This window comes from Talpa occidentalis, unplaced genomic scaffold (assembly GCF_014898055.3).
Source record: "Talpa occidentalis isolate TD23 unplaced genomic scaffold, MPIMG_talOcc4v2.1 talOcc4.4, whole genome shotgun sequence".
Lineage (NCBI taxonomy): Eukaryota > Metazoa > Chordata > Mammalia > Eulipotyphla > Talpidae > Talpa > Talpa occidentalis.
The window spans coordinates 8,241,724-8,267,167 of NW_023604295.1; the positions used below are offsets into that span (position 1 = coordinate 8,241,724).

Sequence of the window (25,444 nt, forward strand, 5' to 3'; positions counted from 1 at the left end):
TATTTGGGTTACTTTGGTTTTCCAAACAATAAAAAAAATACACCAAAAAAAGTTTGTTTGTGTTAAATATCTCTGTTGTGTTACAATATATGCAAAATACCTTTTGAAGGAAAAATTAGCTAGGTTGGACTCCGCTTTTGGAGAAAATTAAAGCCTCTTCCCTTGCCAAATACATATCTTCATTATTGATATGCAGAGATTCTCCCCAGTTTGGTTCACACTCCTGTAGGTGATGGTGACATTTATAAATATTGGGTGTTTATAAGATTGCTTTCTACTTTCTGATCGTTTTTGTTACCAAAGACTTAAAGCAGAATTCACACCTTCGTGGCCTGCAGGCTGGATTGCTGGAAAGCGGTGTGATGTACGTCAGGCTTTACTTCCACACATTGCCTGCATGGCCTTGATCGCCATGAGTTAATGTTCCCAAATGTGGACTCCGGGGCATTATGTGGACATAATTTGCTTGTGAGTTATATTTAAACAGGTATTTTTGCTTTTTATGCAGTAGTCATGATCCTTATAACTGCTCAGAAGATGAATAATTTTACCATTAAGTTCAGTAATTGCTTTTAAATTGGTGTTTGATTTTTGTGGTGATTTTACTTCACCTGGGATTTCTAGTCCCAGCATTATAATTTTTATAGCAATTTTTAATAGCATTTGAAATAGAACATTAGCCCACCAATCTACTAGTGTAAACAGCATTTAGCGGAAACTTAAAGAAAATTCTACAAGGTTGGGTTTTTTTCAGGATAATGTCTACATTCCTCATAATAATTTTTGTATTTTAATATTTTTTTCTTTGTGAAATTTGCTCTAACATTTGGTTATATTAAATTACAAGCTAGAGGGACCTACCAGGTGTTTGATTTGGTACCTAAAATGTCTGTTGGTTTTATTTATACTCTAAAAGTCTTCTTTGAAAGTTTTAAAATCTTTGGTTTTCTAAATATTGCATTACATTATCCCATTAGTGTTACATGGAACAAAAAGTTTCCAAATATTCATCCGTGTCCTCGACTTAGTGTCTAGCGTTGTTCAGTGGATAATTAATAGTGATCAATCCACCACAAGTACTTGCCTTGGGTATGAATTCTCGGAAGGTGAAGCTCTTCAAACAAAACACCAGGAATGTCTTGGCACAGAATTGCGAAAGCTGATAATCACAATTGTGTCCGTTTCCCCCTCGCACCTCTTAGACTACAGAACTCCAACCTTAATTAAGGCTCTCTAAATGGAAGTCTCTGACAGACATCTTGGGCTTGAGGTGGGAGGGACAGAAATGCTGGGCTCTCAATTAATTTTGCTAGACAAAGATTATGCTGTGAAGAATTTCAGGTAAGATTTTTTTTTTTTTTTTCCTAGCTAATACTGCAATTCCCTGCAGTAATGATAGATTAACTGTATATTCTTCACTTCTTGACTCTGATAATGCAACTTCTAACTCTGAGTCATACCTGTTATACTTTGCCAGAGTAAAGTAGCCAGCATTTCATCTACAAAAGAAAAAATCTGAAATGCATTTAAAAAGAACTAGAGGGAAATTGGCCATTCCCTGTTGTACATTGTTTTACAAAAATATAACAAATTGTTGTAAAGAAAGAATTTTCTAATTTCTTTTTCACTTGGAATTCTGGTTTTCATGTTTATATGCATATCTCACCTGCATTGTATTATATATTATTGAAAACTCCTACTATTTTCTCCTAAAGTTCTCACTGACATGCTACCACTGATATTTTGCATGATCTTAATGTATAATGCAATCTAAAAGTACTTACTTTCTTTGAAAACCAGCTCCTTATTCTTCCATTCGCCCCAGTTTCAAAACTACCTACTGTAAGAATATCTCTTAGTATCTGTCAGGATAATTGTGCCCTCCCTAAATCTTGCCAGTTGATAAATATAAGCAGAGGAAATGTATGGGGTTGCACTGTTATTTCAATTTTCTGAAAGTCTGGAATTGTGGAAAAACTTGATTTATATGTGTGTGTAGAGAGCACAATTGCTGGGGAACTGATCTCAGGGCATCGAGAAAACTTAAGAATGCTTACTGTATCTTTTTCCCTTGTGTGGGAAAATTCTATTTTAGGCTTATACAAAATGCCACAGTGACATTAATTCTGTTGGGATCAGATAAAAGTGGAACTGCAACTAGGAACAGGAAAAAGTGGTAAAAGACAATTGCAGCCTTTCTCAAAGAAAATTTCAGGTCTTCATAGGTTTACAATGGAAGAAACTCACCGGCCTTGTGGAGAGACCTGGACCATGTAACTTCTGTTCTTGCCTCCTAGAGGTGTCTTCTTGTGAGTTTGGTCATGACCTCAGCCTCTACCATCAGACATTCAGCGTGTATTTAACCAATCACTACCTTCTGTGTGCTGTGCACCTACCAGTTCCTAAAGATATCTGAATGAACAAGTCCTGTCCTCCTGGAGCTTATATTGTAGTGGGGCTTAGTTAATAAGTGAACTAAGAGTTTCATGTGAAGATAATCGAAGAATAAAATGGAACAGCTAGGGAATTGGTGGAATATCACATGGGGTGTGCTATTTTAAGGAGGACAGCCAGGTAGGGCATGTAATGTGGTCATAGGAGATGAAATACATAGGAAAGAGCCACATCATAGGAGTACAGACATTTCAGGTAGAGGGAAGTACTAAAGGGGCTGCAGTGGGCTAGTAAGACTGGAGCAAAGGGGAGAAAAGTGTCAGGCGGTGAGTTTAAAGAAAGTTGTAAAAGGGGCAGGTTATGAATGCAGTAGGAGTTTTGAGGAGAGTGTTAACTGATAGACATCTTTAAAGGATGAATGTAGTCACATAGAAATCAGACTAGAATTAAGAGTGGAAAGAGGAGGCTAGTTTGGATGCTGCTACAGTAGATGAGATATAACAACTTGTATTTGAGGTGGTGCGATGGAAGTGATAATGGATTCTGGCTTGATTTTGAAGACAGCTTACAGAATTGCCTTGTTACTTAAATACGGGATGTAAGAGAAAGGAGACAATCACTGTTTTTGAGCTGAACAGTTGGTAGAATGTAACTGCCATTCCTGCGGATCTCAAGGAAGAATGCGTTTGATAAGAGGATAGCAAGTTAAAATGCCGGGTATTTAACCTTAGTATTCAGGTGTGGATATCGTGTAAACAGCTGGTAACTAAAGTGTAAGATGTAAATCCTGGTGTCATTAGCAAGGACTAGGTATTTAGTTAATATTTAGATAACATGTAAAAAAATATTTAGATGACATGTAAAGCCGCTGGAGTCTGTTAGACTGCCTAAGGATGGAATGTGAATAGAGGAGGAAAAGGATGAGCCTAGGAATATTTCAGCATTTAGCCGTTGAGAGTATGACATATACACAATGCCATATGCCAGGAAAGAAGTCTTCTGAAGAATTTAACTCAGTCACTTAAGCCTCATGGACCTATAAGGTATTTTATAGTTGGGGTAACTAAAGCATGAAGAGATGAAGTTACCCGCCCAAGGTCACAGCTACAATTGGAGTTAGAATTCAAGGTGTGCTTTTAACCACTGTTCTACACTGTTGTGTCCAGCAAAGGATACTGAGCATTGAGCAGGTTCAGACAGTGGGCTTAGAGGCAAAAAGAGGAAGCCAAGTAAAGAGAGTTCCTAGCGATCAATTAGGAGATGCCGTCGATGGGTCAAGGAAGAGCATCGGGATTTGCCAGCTGGATTCAGTAAAATGAAGGTATTTCCTATGTGACCTTGAGAAAAAAGTGGTTTCATTGGGATAATGGGTCCAAAAGCCCAATTACGTAGGGTCAGGAGTGAACAAAAGATGAACAAATCATACAATGATTTGAACATGGCTTTGAGGAGATTTTGCTATATAGGGTAACGGTAAAATGAGGTGATGAAAGGTGAGGGCATTTATTCTTATTTCTAAAAAGATGGATGAAACTACAGCATCATCTTGGAAGAGCCAGTAGAGGAAAAAATGGATGGAAAAATTTTTCTGAAAGTCTTCTTTAATATACCAACTAACTGGATAAAACATGGTATATCCATATAATGGAATATTACTCGGTAATAAAACGAAATGCACTGACACAAACCACAACATGAACGAACCTTAAGAAGACAAGCGAACTAAAAGAAGCTGGTCTTGAAGGGTCACGTATGTAATTCCAGAGAGAACGTACAATATGTGAGAGAGTTGGGGGGAAATGAGGAATGATGATTAATGGATACAGGGTTCCTTTTTTAAGATGGAAATGTTCTGAAGTTAACTGTAATGGCTGCCCAGCTCAGCATACAAAAGTCCGTTGAGTTACATACTTTACATGCCCAAGTTGTAAGCTGCATGAATTTATCTCACTGAAGTTAGAAAACAAACCAGCTACGCACAGAATAGAGAAGATGTGAAGGAAAAGCGTGAACATTTTTAGAATGGACATCTGGGGACATGAGGATGTGAATTGACTAGGAAAATTAGAGCTGCTGGCCAGAAGTAAAACGAGACTAGTCAATGCTTTCGGGGTGCAGTGAGCCCAGGCCCTGTTCAGGTGTCAGCTGGATGAAAGACTTGGATTTAAAACCAGGGTTGAGATATTTCCAGGTAACTGAGGGAGCACGTGGACCCTGAGGCAGGTAAGGAAGAACATAAGGACACATGAAGGGCACTGGGGCATGACCCCAGTGGGGTTGAAGAGTGGGATGAGGGGTCAGAGGGCGGGACACTTGAAAATGAAATCAAGGATGGTAGTTACTTGTAATGAAAGGCCCAGGGCTTTGAGAGGCCCTGGCTGTGGTAGAAGGGAAGACAAGATCGTTGGCGGAGAAGAGGTGGAAGAACTGCCCTGCCTTTTCTACTCACCTGCCTTTTCCCGTGTTCCCTTGCCCTCCTCTCCTCCCCCTCTCCCCGCCACCCCCTTCACGTAGTAAATGCTTTGCTCTCTGCAAAGATCCTGTTTAAATTTATCACTTCTAAGTGTACAACTAAATTCAATTGGTCACTCCCGCAATGTTGAGTTCAGACCTTCAGTGACGCTGTCTGCCTCCCTGACCTCACACGGCCTCCAGTGCTTGGTAGAAAGCTGCGTTTTGTGTCCCTCCTCCCTGTTCTCTTGAGATTCCAAGGTCTCTGCTGGACTCCAGCCAGGACAGCAACCTTCCTCCCGTACCCCGCCTTTAACCCTTAAGAGACCCGCAGTTTGTTTTACGGGGTCTAAACATCACTATAGCAGTGGCATCCCCTTTAATCTTTTACTTTTTAATTGTGATGCAACTTTTCACGTCGTAGGAAATACCCAGTTAAGTCTTGGTCATTTTCATTTAAACTCCTAGTTTTTTATAGTGCTTGAATTACGATACAGACATTCAGGGCTGTTGCTTTTCCTTCTGCTTTAGGATTTTAGAATTTTTGGAGTCTTACCTAAAGGGATGGTTTCCCCTGGACTGAACTCTTCATGTTTTGTTTCTCCTGGTTCTGGTTAGCACCACTCTCCCCTAGCCTCGGTGTATGTAGAGTCGCAGCACATTCCATCAGGGGTAACCAGGCCCCTCCAAGCTCAGATTGCTGTGGGAAATCTGTCTCCACAAATTACTGCTCTTTCCTAAATTTTTGCATTGCGTTGATGCCTCCATTCACTGTCATTCAAAACAGGAAACTCTTCCTCCACCTCTTAAAGCCTGTCAGTCCTGCCCACTAAATGTCTGAAATCTCATTTCTAGCACCTTACTCAGTTCAGTCTGATCTCTGACCCCTGGGTTCTTAGAATAAGAGTCCACCTATGGTCCAGCATCTTTCTTACGCCTTGTTCTCCTGCAAACTATTTGCTAGAAGGACCTTTCAAAAATGGAAATAGCAGCATTCCTGGTTTAAAAAAAAAAATTTTAAGTCAAATTCCAAGTTCCTTCTCATATATAAGACCTCTGAATTGACAACCCCCCCCCCCAGTTTGGCCTCAGAAAACCCTGTTGGGTGGGGTTTTTTGTTTGCTTTTAGCAGGTGGTAATTTGTATTCAAATAAATTCTCTATTGCTGATTCAGTAATAAACTTCTATAGTTTCTCCTCTCAGTTTTCTTCAAAAGACATTTTTTACAGTTCTCAGAACAACACTCGTTGCTGCTTCACCTTGTTCTCTCTCCCCTCTTCAAAAGCCCCTGCTGTCTTGACCAGCTCATATCAGCCTATGTCCTTACCTTCCTTTGAGACCCACATCAGACGTACCCTGGGACACCCCCTCCAGTTTCCGTGCATCAGCTTGATCTGCTCACCTTGGTCACCACCCCAGCTGTGCACAACTCTGCAGCTTTTGTTTCTACTAGACTATGTCCTGTTGGATGTAAAGGGTTTTTTTTTGGTTTATTTTTATACTCCCAGCACATAAGAGTTAATGTAAAGCTCAAATGTGTGAATGGATTTTATTTTTGTAATCAGGAATCCTGTTCCGTGGTCTTGCACATCATATGCAGATAAATTAATAACCACTTTGAATGCGCTTTGGGCCGGGGTAACTTGCTGTATGTATTCCATTGGTGTATATGCATAATGTCAGCTTTCTTACTAAAAAAAATTCAGCTGGCATGCCTACCAGGGACTTAGGCCACCTGATACGTTTTTTAGTATCACTTACTATAAAAGCAGTACATGTTCACTGAATGTATGTATTAAAAACAACTGCAAATAAGCAAAAACAATCCATAATTGCACCACCACCTCTATGGTCTGAAGACCAATGTTTGGGATTATTGGACTAATTCGTCAGGGGAATCCAGGAAGTGTTGGTTCATACAGGGTTAAAAGGAAACTAACAAACAAGGGACCGGGATTTGAGTGTATAGTTTTGTTTTTTTTAAGATGTATTTATGCATGCAAGAACTGGGGTGTAGGCCACAGGTTGGGGCGGGGGCGTGGGTAAGAGTATTCACCAAAGACAGTAGGGAGCAGAACAGGCAGATCTACTGAAGTACACTGCTGAGGGGAGCAGCGGAGGAGACAGGAGAGGTCTGCTGTGCCATATGTGGGTCAGCTCCCTGGCCAGGATCAAACTCATGCAGCACTGACAGGCGATAGCTTGATAGCACTGAGACTTTAACCCCTGCGCCACCAGGGAGGCCCATTTGTATAGTTTTAAAGCAAATCCCAAATACAAACATCTACATGAATGGAACAGGTGAATTAGGCAGTATCTTTATTAAAAATATGGAGGTTTAAATGCTATGATTGTGAGTGCTAACTGAAGTCCGGCGCCCTCAAATGCATGTGTGGTAGGGGCTTTAGAATCACTGCCCATCTACTTCTGTGCATGACGAGTTGACTGTCCTCTGACCTCTTGTCAGGTTAATGGTTGAGGATACCAGTCATGGAGGACAAGTCATGAGTAGGACTTTACTGTCCTGCAGAGTCACTGGTTCATCTTAGAAACTCATGTGAATTTAATTCTCCTGTTACAATAAGGCACTTTGAGCCCCTTCTTCATTTTTCTAGTAGTTAAATTTTCCACTGGCCTCGTAAGCCTATAAATAGGTACTTAATTAAGCACCACAGTGACCCCCATAACAGAATCAAAACTGGTCCTTTTAGTCTTTGAATAAAAGCTGATGGGAAAGTAAGGTTGGATTTGTTGAAGTGCTTCTGTATATGATACCTCTGTTAAAAGGGACAGTACCTGGGTACATTTTATGTGGCTCAATTGGAGTTCAAGTCCACGCACTTGGGGACGACACAGTTAAAGTGAAAGCAAGGACATCTTAGGTGCTTTTGTTGTCCTGATATTTGGTATATACTCAATGAATATCATGGAGAAGAATGTTTGACACTGATTTTCAGTCCAAGATAAGGTATTTCCGTAAACGTCTATTGGGATTTTCCTAGTAAGTCAAGATTCTGTAAAGGACCAGGGTCTTTGCTTCATTGATCCATTCCATAATTTCTAGCTTTTTGTTGTGAACTAGTGTTCCTCAACTTTAGATCTGACATAGGAAGGTTAGTGTATTCAGATTTTTCCCCGCTAGCAGAATGCCTGACTTCATACTGGTTATTGGGGAGCCAAAAGGGCTCAATATGACATTAACAATCAGAAATGGAAAGTTTTGCAAAGCTGACCATTCAGTTTGGGTATTTATTATCTGTCACAATAAATGAATAATTTCGGCAATTAACTCAAACTGAATTGATGCATATTTTACCCTATTTAATCTCATCAGGACACATTTAGTATCCCCATTTCTGAGGCACATGTCCAAGGTGATTGCATGTTAAAATTATATTTCACCAAGCAAAAGTGTTTAAAAGAAGATGTTTTTGTTTAAGTAAATATCAAAGCTGTGGGTATGATACACTAGTTATGAACTGATATATATGTACATTTGGGGGGTCTATACTATTTAGTATTTTAAATCTGACAATAGTATTGGACCACATATTATGAGGAGCAAAAGTTGAGGTAAACACCTTGGAAGGTTGTCTGTTATTAGAGTAACTCCTATTGATCACGTTTGCCTTATGATGTTTATAAGGAAACAAATGGAGATGTGACACGGCCTTTCTGTTAAGTGGTGAAACACAGAAATTTCTCTTTTACCATACAGTTCTAAGTGACAGGTTGGTAAGTATGTGATGACTCTGACACCAGAACACGAACCAACCTGCCTGTAAATGGGGAGTAAGATCAGAAGGTCTGTCACTTCCAACAGCACCAACTTTGACAGGCTTGCTGCTGTTGGAAGAGTGGCTAGAAGGTCCTTGGGGCTTGTGCCATGCTTTGAAACGGGACCTGTGAAAATGGACCCTGCCTCCGTGTTCCAGTGATGCTCACCACATAACACCCACACTAGGCATTTTAATGACACAAACGCAGGCCTTCCTCTACTGGATGGTTTGGGTCACTGACCCCAATTTTTTTAGTATGAAGTTGAGTTAAAACTTAAAGAGCGGGGCCTCCCTGGTGGCGCAGCAGTTGAGCACTGGGTTGTGAAGCAGCCTGCAGCCTCTGCCAGCGCCAGTTCGATCCCCGGCTGCCAGGAGAGGGTCCCACATGGCTCAGGAGACCTCTCCCGCTGTGCCCGCGGCTCCCCTCAGCAGTGTACTTCTTCGTCAGTCTGTCTGTTCTGTTCTCCGCTCTAGCTCTGGTGAATTCTCTCACCCTCCCGTGCTTCTGACTGTACCCAGTGCTTGTATGAATAAATAAATCTTAAAAAAAAAAAAAAAAACTTAAAGAGCGTAGGGACTCCCTGGTGGTGCAAGGGGATAAGCCTCAGCACTATGCTATTGGCAGCCACTGTAGCGCAAGTTCGATCCCAGCCAGGGAGCTACCCACATAGTGCAGCAGACCTCTCCTGTCTCGCCCGCTGCTCGCTCAGCAGTGTGTTTCAGTAGATCTGCCTGTTCTGTTCCCCACTCTGTCTCTGGTGAATCCTCTCACCCCTCACACCTCTGGCCTACACCCCAGCTCTTGTATGCATAAATAAATAAATAAATCCTTTTAAAAGCTTAAAAGAGTGTAAACTTCTCTAAAAGTACACCTGAAGTAACCTTCAGTCCTTTATGTCATTAGGACTTAGCACATTGTTTCTCAACTGTCTTAAGTATCTTGAGTGGTAAAGCTGCTACTACTAAAGGCAACTGGAAATTTTGACATAGGCTTTCCAGAAGTTGGTAAATTATGGTTTTCTTTTTCAGCTTACTTTGACCTCTACCTCCATATTAATATACACCCGAATAATATCCATAGTACATAATGTCCTTTAAGAATTTGCCACAGGTTGTTACTGGGCCCTCATGTTGATTTTTCTCCCATATACACTGGCAAATGATAAGAATGAGTATTCTAGAAGGAATGTCATTTCGCCGCAAGCTCAGGAAACAGTTGAAAATAGGATGCATTCTTTCATCTTATTTTACTTATTTTTTATTGCCTTTTAGGTACTCAAGGAGTTGCACCTGGTCCTGTAATTGGGCTCCAAGCACCGTCCACTGGTCTTCTCGGTGCCCGCCCTGGCCTGATCCCACTCCAGCGCCCTCCAGGCATGCCTCCACCTCATTTACAGCGATTTCCTCTGATGCCACCTCGTCCCATGCCACCACATATGATGCATAGAGGGCCACCACCAGGACCGGGGGGCTTTGGGATGCCTCCACCTCATGGAATGAAAGGTCCCTTTCCACCACACGGCCCCTTTGTTAGGCCCGGTGGAATGCCAGGGCTGGGGGGCCCAGGGCCAGGCCCAGGAGGTCCGGAAGACAGAGACGGAAGGCAGCAGCAGCCCCAGCAGCAGCAGCAGCCGCCGCCACCACAGCCACAATCACAGCAGCCGCCGCCAACTCAGCAGCCGCCACCAACTCAGCAGCCACCACAGCCGTTTAGAAATGATAACAGGCAGCAGTTCAATTCAGGTAGAGACCAAGAAAGGTTTGGAAGAAGATCCTTCGGAAATAGGGTGGAAAATGACCGGGAGCGGTATGGGAACCGTAACGATGACAGAGATACTAGTACCCGTGAAAGGCGAGAGTGGGGAAGGAGGAGCCCTGACCGGGACAGGCACAGAGACTTGGAAGAGAGAAACAGACGCTCTAGTGGGCATCGAGACAGAGAGAGAGATTCTAGAGATAGAGAGTCTCGTAGAGAGAAGGAAGAAAACCGAGGGAAGGAAAAGCCCGAGGTGACAGACAGGGCAGGTGGTAACAAAACCATTGAACCTCCCATTAGCCAAGCGGGAACCGTAGACGCTGTTTCAGAACTTGAGAAGGGGGAGTCTGAGCCTGCAGTGGTGAAACCTCCCGAAGAGTCACCTGCTGAGGCTACCTCATCCGTTGAACCCGAGAAGGATTCTGGCTCAGCAGCAGAGGCTCCTCGTTAGAGACTGGATTTGTCCACACGTGACGTGACACTTCCTGGCGTGTAGAGCGTGAGGTGTACAGATGCTGTATTATATCTGCTCCTGCTATATCACAGCCCCCCGGTAGTTGGTGGGGCATTGTAAGCAATTTGATTGCTTCCCTTCTATTTAAAAATAGCCACAAAATAACAAAAAATACCGAAATATGAATAAATATTACCCTTTTTGCTGTAACTTTTTAAAAGTTTTGACTTTAAAAAGTTTACAAATCGTAATTAGAAGTGCTCTCTATTTTTTTTTTTTTTTAATTTAAGACAAGGTAACGGTGAAAGCTCCTCAAAACAATAGGGATGTTTTTAATAAACTCTATTTTCGTAACAAACTTTAATGTGTGCTATTCTTCCTACACTGCATTAAGGTGGAAAAGGATTGGTCACCATCAAAGTTTGAACTGTTAATACTAGAGTCTAAATTAGACTTGTTTATTTGATGGAAAGAGACATCTTTATGTAGTTGTTCTCGAACACTTTTATTTGTAATACTTTGCTCTTTAGCATTTCAATCATAAGGTAAAGGTTAGTTGTTTTAATATAATTGAAAAACTTGTTCTGCGTTGAATCAAGGTTTTTTCCCTGCCTTTGGCTTTGTGGTAAATGTACCTGAATTAAGTGTGTAAAGAGGAACTTTGCTGGGGCAGTGGGGCCTCCCCTTCCCCGCTGTGCTATAAGCTGACTGCCTGGGTATTTAGAAGATGGGGTGTTTTCACTGTCGCATTAAATTTTTTGAAAGGGTTAAAGAAACTGAGTAACATTTGCAGCCTGGAAAGCTTTTTTGTCTTGTATGTTTAAGGGCTTAAATGCAACCTGTTGCTTCCTGTCAGCCTTGCCTGTTGCCCATCTTGACGGTTTCCAAGCTCCCCTGCTTGGCAAAGGTATACTTAACTTTTGGCCACGTATAAAGTACCTCATCTTTTGCTGAAAACTGTTGGAGTAATTAGGAAAAATAGTTGCTGATGACCTGGAGACATCCAAAGCCAAACCTGTATCTAAAAATAGGAAAGCAGCTACATGAAGCTGCGTGCCCGGTGCCAAGAGAACCGCCATTACTTATCCCGACCATTCATGCCCTTCTGGAACTTTTTTTCTTCTTACTTTTTTTAACTGTCCTAGTTTCAGCGTGCTGAGTACTTAGCCTTTTCCTTGCCCTCATCCCCAGGTGAAGCTGCTTTATTGCTTCGGTTTTGAAACAGTACGCTGCAGCAAGGTCTTTGACGGGGAGAGTCTTGAAGGGAATGGTGTTCCTGCCTTTAGGAGATAAAATCCTGATTCATGTCTGCAGACGTGAATGATAAACCTTAGCCTTAATTTTATGTTGGCCCATAAAACCCCAAATAGAAGCTGCTTCTGTTAAGAAATAATACATTGATTTAATGTTCAGATTTCAAAGACCTGCAGCCCCTATTTCTAGTCGAAAGTATTTAGACCACGCTATTTTGTGTAACGCGAAACCCCCAAAGTACTAAGGGACAGTAATGACACTTGCAGCTTTTCAGGTCACGAGGAGTTCCTGTGAGAGTCACTCGCATATGTAACCAACTGTACATCAGTGGAATCTGTTAAATACTGTTTGTTTTTAGATTCTCCACCTAACAGGGGTTTTAGCCACTTGTGAGCATACTGTTCTTTATCACCGATTTAGAAAAACACTGCAAATTGTCTTTCCAAATTAACTTTTCCTAAGTAATCTTCTATATAAAAGTAAAGCATATATTTATATGATCAGAATTGTCATCTATTTCAGGTTTCTAGCAGAAATGACATTCTACCATTTTCAATAAACTGTAATCCACACAGCCAACCCTGAGTTAGCTTACTATGTCATGTGAAAGCATTCTGTTACCTACGTACATATTTGCATTAAGGAAACTAGGACTGAATTCACTGATTGGGGGCATAAATTCTTACAAACAACCCACAAGCATTTCCTCAGTTCCATGTCACAATACTGTATTTTTTTTAATGAGCCAATCTCAAAGATTGTGCCAGCCTCTACTCAGATTACAAACTGAAGGTTCACAGGTCCACCAAAGTGGAGTAGGTGCCATTTTCAAAGATAGGTGTATTCATCATTCTTAGCTCATTTGCCATTCACAATTTAAAAGTTAACCAGTGGGCTCTCAAACGAGGACATCTACTTAAGTAAGCAAGCAGGCAACCACATTAATTTCCCTAAAGGAGACCCTATTTTTTACCTTAGCTGTTAAAAATTTAAACAAATTTTGATTACCTTATTTAAAGCTTTCAAATGAGAGCTCTTTGATAGCTAACACCTATCAACGTAACTGCATCTGTTCCATTCAAGCTCTGCGAGTATCTGCTCATCTATCATTTCACTAGGTTCACGCTACAGTCCTATATAGGGACATGTTTATTGTAGACCTGAATGAGAACTGAAGCAATTCAGACAGAAGAGCAATATGGGTAGTATGTGATTAAGTCTGGCAAAGTACAGAGATCACTGAAACACACTTTGAATGAGTTTTATAAGACTATACAGATCTTCCAAGAGATTAAATCAGTTCTCATTACAAGTACTTAGAGCAATTAAAAGTCACACAAATCACATGTTTGAGATTACAGTGTTTAATGTTCAAGTTAAATTTCTACAACTACCAAGATAACATGAGTTACTAGGACACAAACCACATCCCAGGGAATGTTTATTGGGTGATGCCAATGACACCGCAAGCCAAACGACTTCCAGCATTTCCTGTCTTTGTACTTTCTTCGTTGCCACCTTTGCCCAAGTCATCTTGTTTTTCATGGACCTTTAAAAAATGGTAAGAACATACAACTTAGGGCCATCAGCTAGTGACCCCCTCTTCCCAACAATACCCAAATGACTTACTAACCATTTAAAATGACATGTGAGACTAAGCCCACAGGGAAATAGACTAGTATTCAGTAGTGAAAACCAGAAACTACTACTTAGAGGTTTTCCTCGATGTAAAACCACAAATCGCTTTTTAATGCCAGGTAAGCGTTGGCCCCTCTCAACGCACTATCTGGTCTTCATCTGTGAGAATGTCAGTACCCCCTACCCCCTGTTATAATAGTCATTCTTGGACAGTTAAGTTGCATTGGGGAAGTGATAAAGCTACAGATAAGAGGCAATCTAAAAATACCTAAATTCTTTAAACAACATTTTCAATTTTGTTCTACAAACACTGATAAATGATTTTTCTGCTCTACACCTATGGCTGAAGAAAAGTAAGACTAAGGGTCAGCTCCAAGTGACTGCCGAATATGAACTGTCCTCTGAGGTAGGCGAGAGCCCACGTTACTGGCATTCTGCACGGATCAGATACAGCTCCAAGCTGAGGCCACAGCTCCCCACGTGGGAAAGGATACTACCCTGCAGACGTGAACGAATGTTAATAATGAGGTCCGTGCCAGATTTCAGACTTCAAAATACTGTTTAATGACATGGGGGACACCTGTTCTAAAACTAGATAAAGATTACACATTATTTCTATCATGCAGGTCTAAAATGATCAGATATTAGCTGCTTTATTACGGCATCTGAGAACAGTGTTCTTAAGTGACCCACATAATTCACTCATCTTCACTGTAATCATCTAATAAAATAACAGCTTCTCCTAAGCAGAAGTGAAAAGTGCAACATATGTGGATCCTAAGAAACCAGGATAAACAATCATGAAATCATGAAGTGACAACATGACTGAGACAGAAGAAATTTACGCAAGTTCTTCCAGAAAAACTTACCACCATCGTGCGGCCAATGATGGAATGCTCTCCTGAGAGAGAGATCATAGAATCCTGGATAAACACCGTGGCCTTGCCGTCTTTGCCAGCAGTCACATTGCCCAGGTCTCCAACATGCCTTACACGAAAAAAGCATCAGAGGAATTAGGACTGAGCTCTGTCTCACTTAACATCAAGAGACTTCAGGAGCTAAATGACAAACTGAGTCAGACAAACAGGGCGGCTTAATAAGAGACTGATAGAGCATTTATCCATGGGACCCACTCTGCCAGGTGGACAACGTTTTGGAAACAAGAATTAGACATTCTAGACACAACTCTTCACCGGCTTCCAGTCAACAGCAGTGTGCTGGGGAGTTGTGGCAGGGGGCACACCGCCACTTCGAGGGGTGAACAGTACCAACTGGTCAAAGGCTAGTGACTGGGTTATCCTGTTCATTTTGGGCCTGGCTAAGAAAGCTATGCCTTAGGCCTCTGTTACAATAAATGAATCCTTGTCCTTAAAATTAGTATTTTCCTGAAAGACTCAAGAGAACACAAATGGAGTCTCACGGAATTTTCACTATCAAATGATCTACAAAGCCTCCTGTGTTTCCCAATGGTTTATTCTGCAAGCACTGTTACTCCTGACATGTACCGTGTGAGTTCCCTTTGGCACTTGTATTAGTTCTTTACTCAATAAAGGCTACAAAAGCAAACTGCGTATTCAGTGTCCCCATGTGTCAATTCCTTAGCCCATGAGTCAGCACCTGGGGGCAGGGTTTCTGCTGGAGGGGAGGAGGGCGGGGTAGAGGTGGGGCAGATCACCCAATTATCCCATGTGCAATGTACAGGCAGCGCAGTGAACAGTGACCCCCAGAAGACACTGCCATCACTTCAGTGGGAGCTGAGCAGGCTGTCACTCACCTCTCTGAATCCTTTGGCCCACCGTGCTTTTTGGAATGAGGATTAAAGTGAGGACCTGCACTGGTACAGCCTATTAATCAAAAAGAAGTAGCTAAATTATGAATCAAAATTCCAAATTAAATTCTAAAAGGAAACTGGTCATGGGAGAAGCTGCCGATCTCCACCATGCTGCCCAGGCTCATCCAAAGCAAGCAAGTGGGCAGCACCTAGGTACAAACGAAATGGGCAAGGAACAGAGACAAGTTCTAATTACTGCCTGATGCTGGTAAACTCAACACTCCTCTCTGGGCTTAGGTTTCTTCAAGTGCCCCGTTAAGATCAAAGGGCTGAGGCTGGCCCCGCCATGTGTTCTCTGCTAATTAACGTCCTGTGACGACGATTCCAGTTCACAGGAAGCGCTGCAGAGAACACCTCGCCAGCCACACACTAGCAAACAACCCTCCTGTCTGTGGCCTTTGCTGGGTACATATAGGATACAAAGCAGCGCCCTATGTCCTAGCCCTGGACACTGCAGCCTCAGCTGGGAGGTCAGCACCCCCGTGCTCCAGGGAGCACCCCTCCCACAGGACACGGCCGCAACAAAGGCGGTTCTTTCAGAGCCAGTTTTTTCGTTGAGCCACTAATGGAAAGTTTCCACTGTTTACAGCTGCTACCCAGCCACACACCTGCCCTTGCCAGGGAGAAGACAGGAAGCAGCCCAGTAAGTCAAAGCCACGGGGCAATTGTCCTCCCAAGCAGAGGAAGCAACCCCAAGGCAACCTGAGGAATTTTAGCAATTACTGAAATAGCTCAATCTGCTCATCCGTATTTATAACAGGAACTCAATTATGTAACACTGAAAATAAGTCCCAGCAAAACAGTCAAATTATCATGAAAAGCCTAAACACTGTGTCAGATCACTCAAACCCGGCCACAGATCACCCCCTGCAACTTAACCCCCATTCTTCAACTTGCTCCCAGACCCACAAAGTGACAATGCAGCGCGACCAAAGCATGGAGCTTAAACCTCCCTCAGTCTGTCTTCTGTCCCACAAAGGACCCTGAGCTGGAGGTGTGCGGCTGTTCCTTCAGGTGATGCAAATAAATGCAGCCCGTGTGGAAGCTCGCACCCCAGCTCACGAACCCCTGCGACCACTGCAGAGGGGAAGAAAGCAGCTCAATTCTTTGCTTCTTATGGTTTTCTTGAAGAAGCACCTGAGACCATGTGATCACGCCCTCGCTCATGGGAAACAGCAACTCCTTTCCCTTCCTTTCTACTCTGCAGTGAAAAACCAGGTTTGTGGTTCTCAGCAGTCACATTAACTTGACTTTTTGCTTAATGTTGTGGGCAACTGTCCTCAGGCCTCTTCACCTTACTGGGTTCTCAGACAGGGGTCACTCGTAGCATGACACCCACCTTGCGTGTTATCTCCAAACTGATGGACGTGGAATCCGTGCTCGCCCTCGGTCAGTCCTGTAATGGATCCCGACACCTCCACCATGTTCGCCTTTATTCAAAGAAAAGTGTGAGAAGTTTGAGCACGCAAGAGCTTCTGAATAAAGCAAAGAGTAGGATTATCTTTACCCTTCTCCAGCAAGTGGAAGAACATGGACTTGGTAGTCAGAATGTCTGTGTCCAAATCCCAGGTGGGCCACTTCGGGCGAGCGAACCTCCAGCAGGCGGCCTGCGCCCCAAGGGACAGGGCGATTTGATCCACACGCAAGCCCGGGAGCCCTGCACCCTGGCCCCAGTGAGACAGAACCGCACAGAGACAGAACGGCGCAGGCGGGTGTGCGCCTTCCCAGGGACTGACTCCCTCGCAATGAGTGTGCAACGGCAGCTTTTTAACTAGACGCTAGCACAAAACACTTCTCAGCACCTCGTTTTCTTCCTGCAAACACTCTTCCACATAGCAAACATACAGAAAGAATGCAAAGAAAAACGCACCCTAATTCCCAACTCTCCAGTAGGAGGGTGTTCTATCAGTTTCCAGGACAGATATTTTTGATGCATAGTCAGAAAATATCCTATTCCACGGTCCTGGGGGCTGAGTCTAGCCTAACCAGAAGCACTATTTCTGGAGTCTTTTTAAGTAATCTAGTAAGGATGATAAAAATCTTAAAGCAGGTGAAATAAATCACAGACGTTCTAGCAACGGTGAGGGGTAATGGTACTGCATGGCTCCCTGCGGAAGCCATCGCTGCTACAAGGAGATTTCAGGAGCTAAAATAAAACAGACGCGCCCACACCACATTGTGATGCAGAGACCGTGCCTCTGATTTTATCAATAGCTTGTTTTTAAGTGCAAACAGTTACATGAGGTGTTAGCCAGGAAGATAAGACTTTCCCTTGGACAGATAATTATCACAGTTCCATTGTTGCCCTTTATTTTGTTTGAGAAATATATATCATGATTCTTCCAAATATAACCTTTAATTTTGGAAAAGCTCAAACATAACATTATCCCCCAAACACACAGTGTTGTCAAGAGCAAAGAAAAAAGGCAGATTCTTCCTGGCCTCCACCTAAAGGGTAATGCACAGAGCAGACAAGCAATCCAACAGCGGCTGCCGGGCCACCCCACCAGGCAGGCTGTCACCTCACAGGCTTGGGACAGGCATGGTCCAGTACTGCGCTGTCTGGGGGCTGATTGAGGCTCACTATGGTCATATTTCCAAATATTGTAAGAGAAGCTAGGAGTTTGGAGAAATGGCCCACTTTTAAAAGTTGGAAACTAGGGCCTCCCCCGGTGGCGCAGCGGTTGAGCACTGGGTTGCGAAGCTGCCCGCGGCCTCTGCGGCGCCGGTTCAATCCCCGGCTGCTCCCCAGCCACAGGAAGAGGGTCCCACATGGCGCGCAGACCTCTCCTGCCGCCCGCTGCTCCCCTCAGCAGTGTACTTCGGTCCTTCTGCCTGCTCTGCTCCCCGCTCTGGCGAATTCTCTCACCCTCCCGCACGTCTGACTATGTCCAGTGCTTGTATAAATAAATAAATAAATAAAAATCTTTTAAAAATAAATAAATAAATAAGGCTCTATCCTTAAAAAAAAAAAAAAGTTGGAAACTAACCCGAAATTTTAAATGCTCAATAGGCCCAATACAGTTTATTGCCAACTTAATGTCTGATCCCTGAAGAGCTGTAAAGCTGCGCTTCCAAAAGGTCTTCATCGGGTCCAAAGAGCACCAACAAAATGAAGCTTGGCACTAAGAGGGCATTCAGGGCAGTCTGGTTCAGAGCCTGGTCTCTGGAAGCCAGCGTGCTTCTCCAGCCAGAGGAAAGGGCTCCCTGAAGCACACCATCAACAGCCACCAGTTGGCCACCTCACAAAGACTTGAGGACAGTTTTATTACAAACACCTTCCTTGCAAAACATACGTTCTGCAGCATTAACGACGAGTATTTCTGCATATATTTTTACAAGGTATGTCTTTGACCATCTCACTAACAAGGCCTATTGGAGGAGCGAGTCTAAGCCACTTTATGGAGAATTCCTGTACAGGAATGCGCTAAGAAGAGAGTTAAATGACCACTTTACGCAAAGGAAACACTGGGGGTCTCCTAACTTCCAAATAGCAAACTCCAACCTGCTACCCTCCACATGCTGTCGTCAGCTCTCGGGGCGCTGTAGGAACACTGCAGACACCCGAACACGGGCTCGCTCAGGATGCACCCTGATAGGACTGGTCTGGAGCTAGAGATCTGTATTTATTTTTAAAGCTCCCAAAGAATCTTCGAGCGCGCAGCACAGTGTGGCCATGGCTAATGAAGACTCAGGAGGAGCAGCTCTGCGAACAGTCCGGGGAGCCAGGAACCTGGACGTAGGGATGAAAATTTCTGACTTTCAGAAACTGGAAACGAGTGCAAAATTTAAAAAACCGCTGCTTTGCACACCCTCCTAACAAGAGGTCGGTTAGCTCTGGCTTTCGGAGCTTTGTGTGCCCAAGGCCATCACCTCTTGCAACCTGACCGTGGCCCCGAGCCAGGGGCGGCGAACGCTCCTGCAAAGGGCCACGGGCGGTCTGCGATCCTTTACCCAGAAACATGGACAAACGGAAGGTGGAGCGGCAGCCGGACGCGGAGCCCGGGTGCCTGAGGGCTGCGGGCCCCGCTCGCACAGCCCAGCGCTGCAGGACGCGACGGCGCCGGCGGCCCCGCCACCCGGGTCGCCCCGCGGGCTGCGCCACTCGGGCCGGCCGGGGCTCCCGCCAGCCCCGCGCAGGGGCGCCGGCCACCTCCGAGGCGCCGAGCCCGCGCCGAGGCCCCAGGGCGGCCGCCGGCCTCTCGCGCCCGGGCCCAGCCCGCCCCGGGCGCCCGGCCCTGCCCGCCCGGCCGCCCCGCGGGGCCCGCCCGGTGACTCAGCGCTTCGCGGCCGCGCGCGTGCGGGGGGCGGGGGGCGGGGGGAGGGGGGAGGGGGGGCGGGCCGGCCCCGGGCTGAACTCCGGGCTGAGCGGCGGGGGCGTGCCGGGGGCGGCCCGAGGCCCGAGGCGCAGGCCCGGCCGCCGCGGGCGGGCGCGCGCCGCCGTCCCGCCCCAGCCCTTGCCTTCTGCTCGAAGTGGATGGTGCCCTTGACCGGGCCGTCGCCCTTCAACACGCACACGGCCTTGGTCGCCATGACTCGCGGGGGCGCGCGCCGCTCCGGCCGGGGACGACGGACTCGGTGGCAGGAAACGCCGACGCAAGCCTCGGCGACCCCGCTACGGGCCTTTTATAGCCCGAAGTCTCGCCCCGCCCATACTGGGCTCGGCCAATCACCGCCCGCGCGCTCCGCGGCGGTGGGGTCCGCACCGGGCCTCGGGCGCCGGGGGAGGGCGGGGCCGGGGGCGGGGCTCGGGCGGGGGCGGGGCTCAGGGGCCGCGTGGGGACCCTTGAGCTGCGCGTCGCCGGCGCCCGGCGCATCGCGCGGATAAAGCGCGCCGCGAGGTGGGAGGCGGAAGAGAGGCCGGGCCCGGCCGAAGGGTGTGACCCGCGGGTGGCGGCGCGCGAAATTAGGAAAATGAGGTAGACGTGGCGTACCTGGCTGGATTTGTCTTGAGATATAACTGACTCTTCTTGTAACTGTCTCCTTGGTGGGTCAGCAGCGGGCCGGGGCCTTGGTGGCTTTCATCTTGCGCTGCTGTTTTTTGGGTTTCCAAGGCTGTGGGAAGACGGTCCGTCTTAGTCCCCACCTTCACTTTTTCCTCCCTGCGACTTTTTTTTTTTTTTTTTTTTTTTTTGGTTCTTTGTACATAGAGTCACCTGTGTGGTTAGCAGAATTCTGTGTTCTTTTCAAATAGTCCCTGGTCGGCAATTCCACTATCCAAAAAAACACCAGGACCTCGGCTGATTGAATTGCAGCAATTGGCAAATAGTCCTGTCTTGAGTAATTCTGATGCCCCAACACTCCAGGAGAAGGAGAGCGTGGGGACGTGCTTTGTGATAACCCTATACCCTCCTAGGAAAGTAGCTCAAGAACATTTAATGAAATGAACAGCAGTAGAATCTACATTGTAGTTTTTTTTTAAATATAAACATATCTTTATTTGCGTGCTCAAATTGTCTAAAAAGATGTACAGGGGACTATTAGGACATGTTCTCTTAGAATTGTTTTTCCTAGTGAACATGTATTTATCTGCCACAATCAATATGGCTTAGAATGAGAATCCTACACACACACACTTTTGTTGGAGAAATATTCGATAGTTTAATAGACATTGAGGGACAGCAGGGGGAGGGTGTAGGGGCACAGAAGGGAAAAGAGTATTTTTTCACACACACACACACACACACACACGCACACACCCCACAACTGAGTAACAGCTGAAGTGGTGGAACTGTCTTAGGAGGAAGAGGTGAGGTTAACTTAAACTGGAAGTGTGCATTAAGCTTGCCAGCGGGCATTTAAAAACAGGGATGGCTGTATTTCTGACTCAGTGGGTCTACTGGAGGAGGGGGGGCAGAATTTGCATTTCTAAATTGTTCCCAAGTGGCAATGATGCTGGTCTGGCAGCCCCTTGAGAAACCTCTGACTTGTGGGAGATTTTCCTGTTCTGTGAATGAAGTATGTGTGTTGGGGGCAAAAGCTGGAGCTATTAGACTCAAAAGCAGAGGTGAAGAATGTGTGCTGACTTGAAGACCGGGAGACTGGAAGAGGCCAAGAAGGGACAGACCTAAAGGGGAGGTGACCTCCCCCTGCTCTGATTCATTCACATTGTGGGGTTTAAAGCTCCTTCTCCCCAAGACCTCTTTCAACTTCCCTCCACTGCTCAGTAGAGAGGATTGAGTGTGAGGCCTGCAAAATAGTGAGGCCTGATCCAAGGCTGATGTGAAACAAGAATGGAGGCTGCTCAGGCCACATGGGGCTACGATTTACTTCATTGATTTAGACCCTGGGACTCTAGTGTCTCTCTGTCAGAGAGACATTTTCTGTCACCCTCTAGAAAATTTACATATTTGAAATTTTGCTCATTGCAGTTATTGCCATGCTAGGCAGTTGCATAAATGTGCAAGAAGCAGCCAAAGGACCTTTGCCCAAGGCCAGAGTTTCTCTGGGTTCCAGGAAGTGAGGGTTAAATTTCGGTTCACCGTGAGAACTTGCAGACCAAGCCGCCCAGAGATCCAAAGAGCCGCCCCGGGACAGGGAGTTGGTCACTTGAGATATTCAGACAAACGGCTTCTTGTTTGGGAGGAGGAAAGGCTTAATACCCTGCAGGATTAAAGACCCCTGAGGTTCATTCTTAAACCATCCTCACACCTGGCCAGCCGGTTTCTGGCCTTGGGTCCCACATTTTTGTTGGCATGCACTCTGCCCTTTATGGAGCTCTGCTTTTTGGATCTGCCTGTCCATCTCTACACAAGAGGGAAAGACACCCATAAAAATCCAAAATAAAATTCTAAGACACCCATTTCACTGGTCAGTGCAAGTATGGCCGTGAAGCCCACTGGCTGTCCTGCTGCTGACCAGCCTGCAAGCAGCCATACACTGGGAGGAAGGCGAGGGCTGACTCTTCTCCTGGGGTCTCTAAGAGACAGTGGGGTTCTTGACTCTGGGGCTCTCAGAGCTCATCAGCAGGGAGATGATGGGGTCTGTAGTCTGTACCCCAGAGAATGGGTGTCCTCCCCTGCAATTCTCTCCCTCCCTCTCTCCTCCTCTCCCACACCCCCTGCATCCACCCATTTGTGTGCACCAGGGACTTCCCCAACCTTGACAGACCTGAAGGGGTCCTGGAAAGAATCCTGGCTGCTGGCAGGCTCCTGTGGGGCACTGTCACCCAGGAACTGAACAGGCCCAGCAGGCCCTGGGTTCCACGTGAAGCCTGGCTGGCAGGTGGTCTGCAGGTTGTCCTGGTTGAGTCCAGCAGCTTCCAAGTGCACAAGGAGCTGGGTCTCCAGCTCATCCAGGAAGGCTGTGTGTAGGCACTTCTTGGGGCCTCGGAGGGTGGGGGAAGGCCACCCTCACTTTAGAGGGCCCCGAGCTGTCCCTGCTGGAGCCACATGTCACATGGAGGCAACAGTCTGTGGAACCGAGAAGGAGCTGCCATCCTGAACCTTACCCCTCCTCCTTCTGGAACAGGGTTAAAGAATTTAAATAGGAGACCCCAACAGTGTGTGTCCACCTAAGGCTGGATGACTCTACCTCATACTACTGACATTGGGGGCTGGCTAATTCTTGGTTTGGGGGGCTGTGCATTGTAGGGAGTTTGGTAGCATCCCCAGCTCCTATCCCCTAACCTTCATCCCCCCAAGCCAAGACAGCCAAAATGTCTACAGATACTACCAAGTGTTCCCTGGGGGCTAAAACTGCCCTCCATTGAGACTCCCTTCTCTGGAACACGCCTGAGTACCCAGGATCCAATAGCCCTGAAGCCAATGTCCAGGGCCTGGATGGGTTAACAGAGGGCTGTGCCAGCCTGGAGACACACCTGCCCACAGCCCTGCTCCACTCTGCATGGAGCCAAGGGTGGGGGAAGGAGGAAAGACCAGGGACGGGCACTGGATCTCATTCGACTGCCTTTTTACTACCCACCCAGCTCAAGGAAGTCCAAAAAGTCCAACTGTGAATCTGCCTTCCAGGTCTTGTGCAGACATAGTTGTTAATCCAGCGGGATAAGATATATTTGCTCTCACCGGCTTATCTTCATATATATAGCAGTTAATTATTTGTCCTGTGGTGTGAGGGGCCTCCATTTGTGTTCCTGCTACCCACCCCACAAGGTGGGGGAGTAAATAGGGAAGGCCTGTTCACTTCGACCTTCAGCGTCTGTGATCTTGGGGTACTCCTGCCCCATAATCTAGTCACAGTTTCAACTCTAATCTAGGCATGTGTTGCAAACTTCAGGAGAATGGAAGATGTGGGTATGTCATTTTGAAAACTTCACTGTCTTACTAAGCTGATCCCTTTGAGAGTCATTATCTCCAAGAAGTCAGGAGAAACCTAAAGTAGCTTGCATTGTCTTGAGCCCCAAAATGGATGGAATCTGACATGGAATGCATCTGATTTTATAGAGAATGGGGGACAGGTGGGGTAAGAGTCTCCAGGTCAGATTGGGCTCTGTACCCAGGTCTACGCTGCTTGCAGTTGTCACTGAGGTTCCAGAGAATGAAAATCAGTGTTTGGGGGCCTCTTAGTTAAGGGCGAGCTAGGAGATTCAGGCTTGCATCTCTGTTCTTGTCCTCTTTCTCAGGACTCATTTTAAAATCACATTTTGTGTGAATTGTAGAAAATACCCGAATCCGGGGAAATCGAAGCAAAGTACAAAGAAAGTCTTTTTTTAAAAGCTAAGAAACAAATACAGTAATGACTTGGAAGCAACTTAGACAGGTTAACAGTGGTATTAGCGTGTCCTACCTGCAGGTATTTCGGGTTGGTGAATCACAAGAACCGGAAGCTCTTGTCGGCAGGCACCATAAGAAGATTTATTAGAACTTAGAAACATAATGTATCTGAGTCATCATTGAAAGTTGGAAAAGTGTAAAAATTAGATTGTGAGGAAGCGGGAATGAACGACCTGGGATGAGAGACGTACACACTGTAGCGGAGGGTTAGGCCAGTGCTTAATCTGGCAATCGTCTGTGTCCTAAACTGTCAGCAGGGCCTGCCCGGGCGCTGGCTCCCTGGCCCACTGTACTCTCTGGCAATTCTCTCTGGACTCAGCTCTCATCAAAGGCACCAGTGGCTATTGGCATGGTTATCAACGCAGGCTGGATGTTAGAACTAGTTGGGGAATTCTTTTTAATCTCCAAATGTATATGTTTAAACTAGAAATGCACTTTATATTGCTGTAAGGGAGACAAGAAACTAACAATGGTTTCCTCTGGGTTTGGGCTGCTTTCCTGAGTACTTTGATCATGTGAAACACATAGTCTTTATTTGGCTAGACAAGTACCAACCAGGTTTCTGTTCCGTGTGGTCAAAAGCAGTGTCTCCAATAGAGATGAGAAGTGCCAGGAGAGTTGCAGAGGGAGTGGCAGCAAGATGTTCAGGTGGCAGAATAGCCCAGCACGTGGGGTGGTCTTGGGCTGAGAGCCAAGGCAGAGAGACTGCCGGGAGATGTGATAGGAGCTGGCCTAAGGCTGCGACTGGAACAGGGAGAGATGGTGGAAATGAAACCCCCAAGACTAGGCACTAGGCACTAACTAGACACGTGGGGTGAGAGAGGACAGCAGAGGTAGCTCCCAGGTTTCGGGCTTGGGGGACTGGGTGCATGGTGGTGCCATTTATCATGGGAAGCAAGTGGAGGGATAAAGGGTGCAGCTCCAGACAGGGTGTATCTGGGATGCTGGGGAACCTTCGAGGAGCCAAGCTGGATATGTCCAGTGAATGTCAAGGTCACTTTGAAGTGTGGGTTCCTAGTGTCAAACTTAACATACATGCCATTGAGATTTGTAAAGAAGAGATAGCGCTGTATCTCCTTTAGGGGATAGCACCATTTTCTGATCTAGTTGATACTAATGTTTGCCGAGGTCTGTGAGTCAGCTGCTCTAAATGTA

The 25,444-nt window shown here is 45.7% G+C and overlaps 2 protein-coding genes and 1 long non-coding RNA gene across 5 annotated transcripts in view; 2 read left to right on the plus strand and 1 right to left on the minus strand.

The window, feature by feature from the left end:
* SCAF4 (SR-related CTD associated factor 4) overlaps positions 1-11,192 on the plus strand; it is a 52,834-nt gene extending 41,642 nt beyond the window's left edge. For all 3 annotated transcript variants that reach the window (XM_037525036.1, XM_037525038.1, XM_037525037.1), the window contains exon 20: positions 9,897-11,192. In XM_037525036.1, the coding sequence (XP_037380933.1) occupies positions 9,897-10,831 (935 nt within the window). In that variant the 3' untranslated portion in view covers positions 10,832-11,192. The remainder of the gene's footprint in view (positions 1-9,896) is intronic.
* A 2,211-nt stretch (positions 11,193-13,403) lies between these two features.
* Positions 13,404-20,165, minus strand: SOD1 (superoxide dismutase 1). The gene is made up of 5 exons (XM_037525039.2): positions 20,019-20,165; positions 16,897-16,987; positions 15,501-15,570; positions 14,596-14,713; positions 13,404-13,637 (listed from the first exon to the last, which is right to left on the minus strand). Exons 1-5 carry the CDS (start codon positions 20,088-20,090, stop codon positions 13,530-13,532), a joined length of 459 nt encoding a protein of 152 aa, XP_037380936.1. The 5' UTR covers positions 20,091-20,165; the 3' UTR covers positions 13,404-13,529.
* A 217-nt stretch (positions 20,166-20,382) lies between these two features.
* Positions 20,383-25,444, plus strand: part of LOC119257244 (uncharacterized) — a 69,260-nt gene continuing 64,198 nt past the window's right edge. The window contains exon 1 of the long non-coding RNA XR_008553760.1: positions 20,383-20,476. This is a non-coding gene — a long non-coding RNA (uncharacterized LOC119257244). The remainder of the gene's footprint in view (positions 20,477-25,444) is intronic.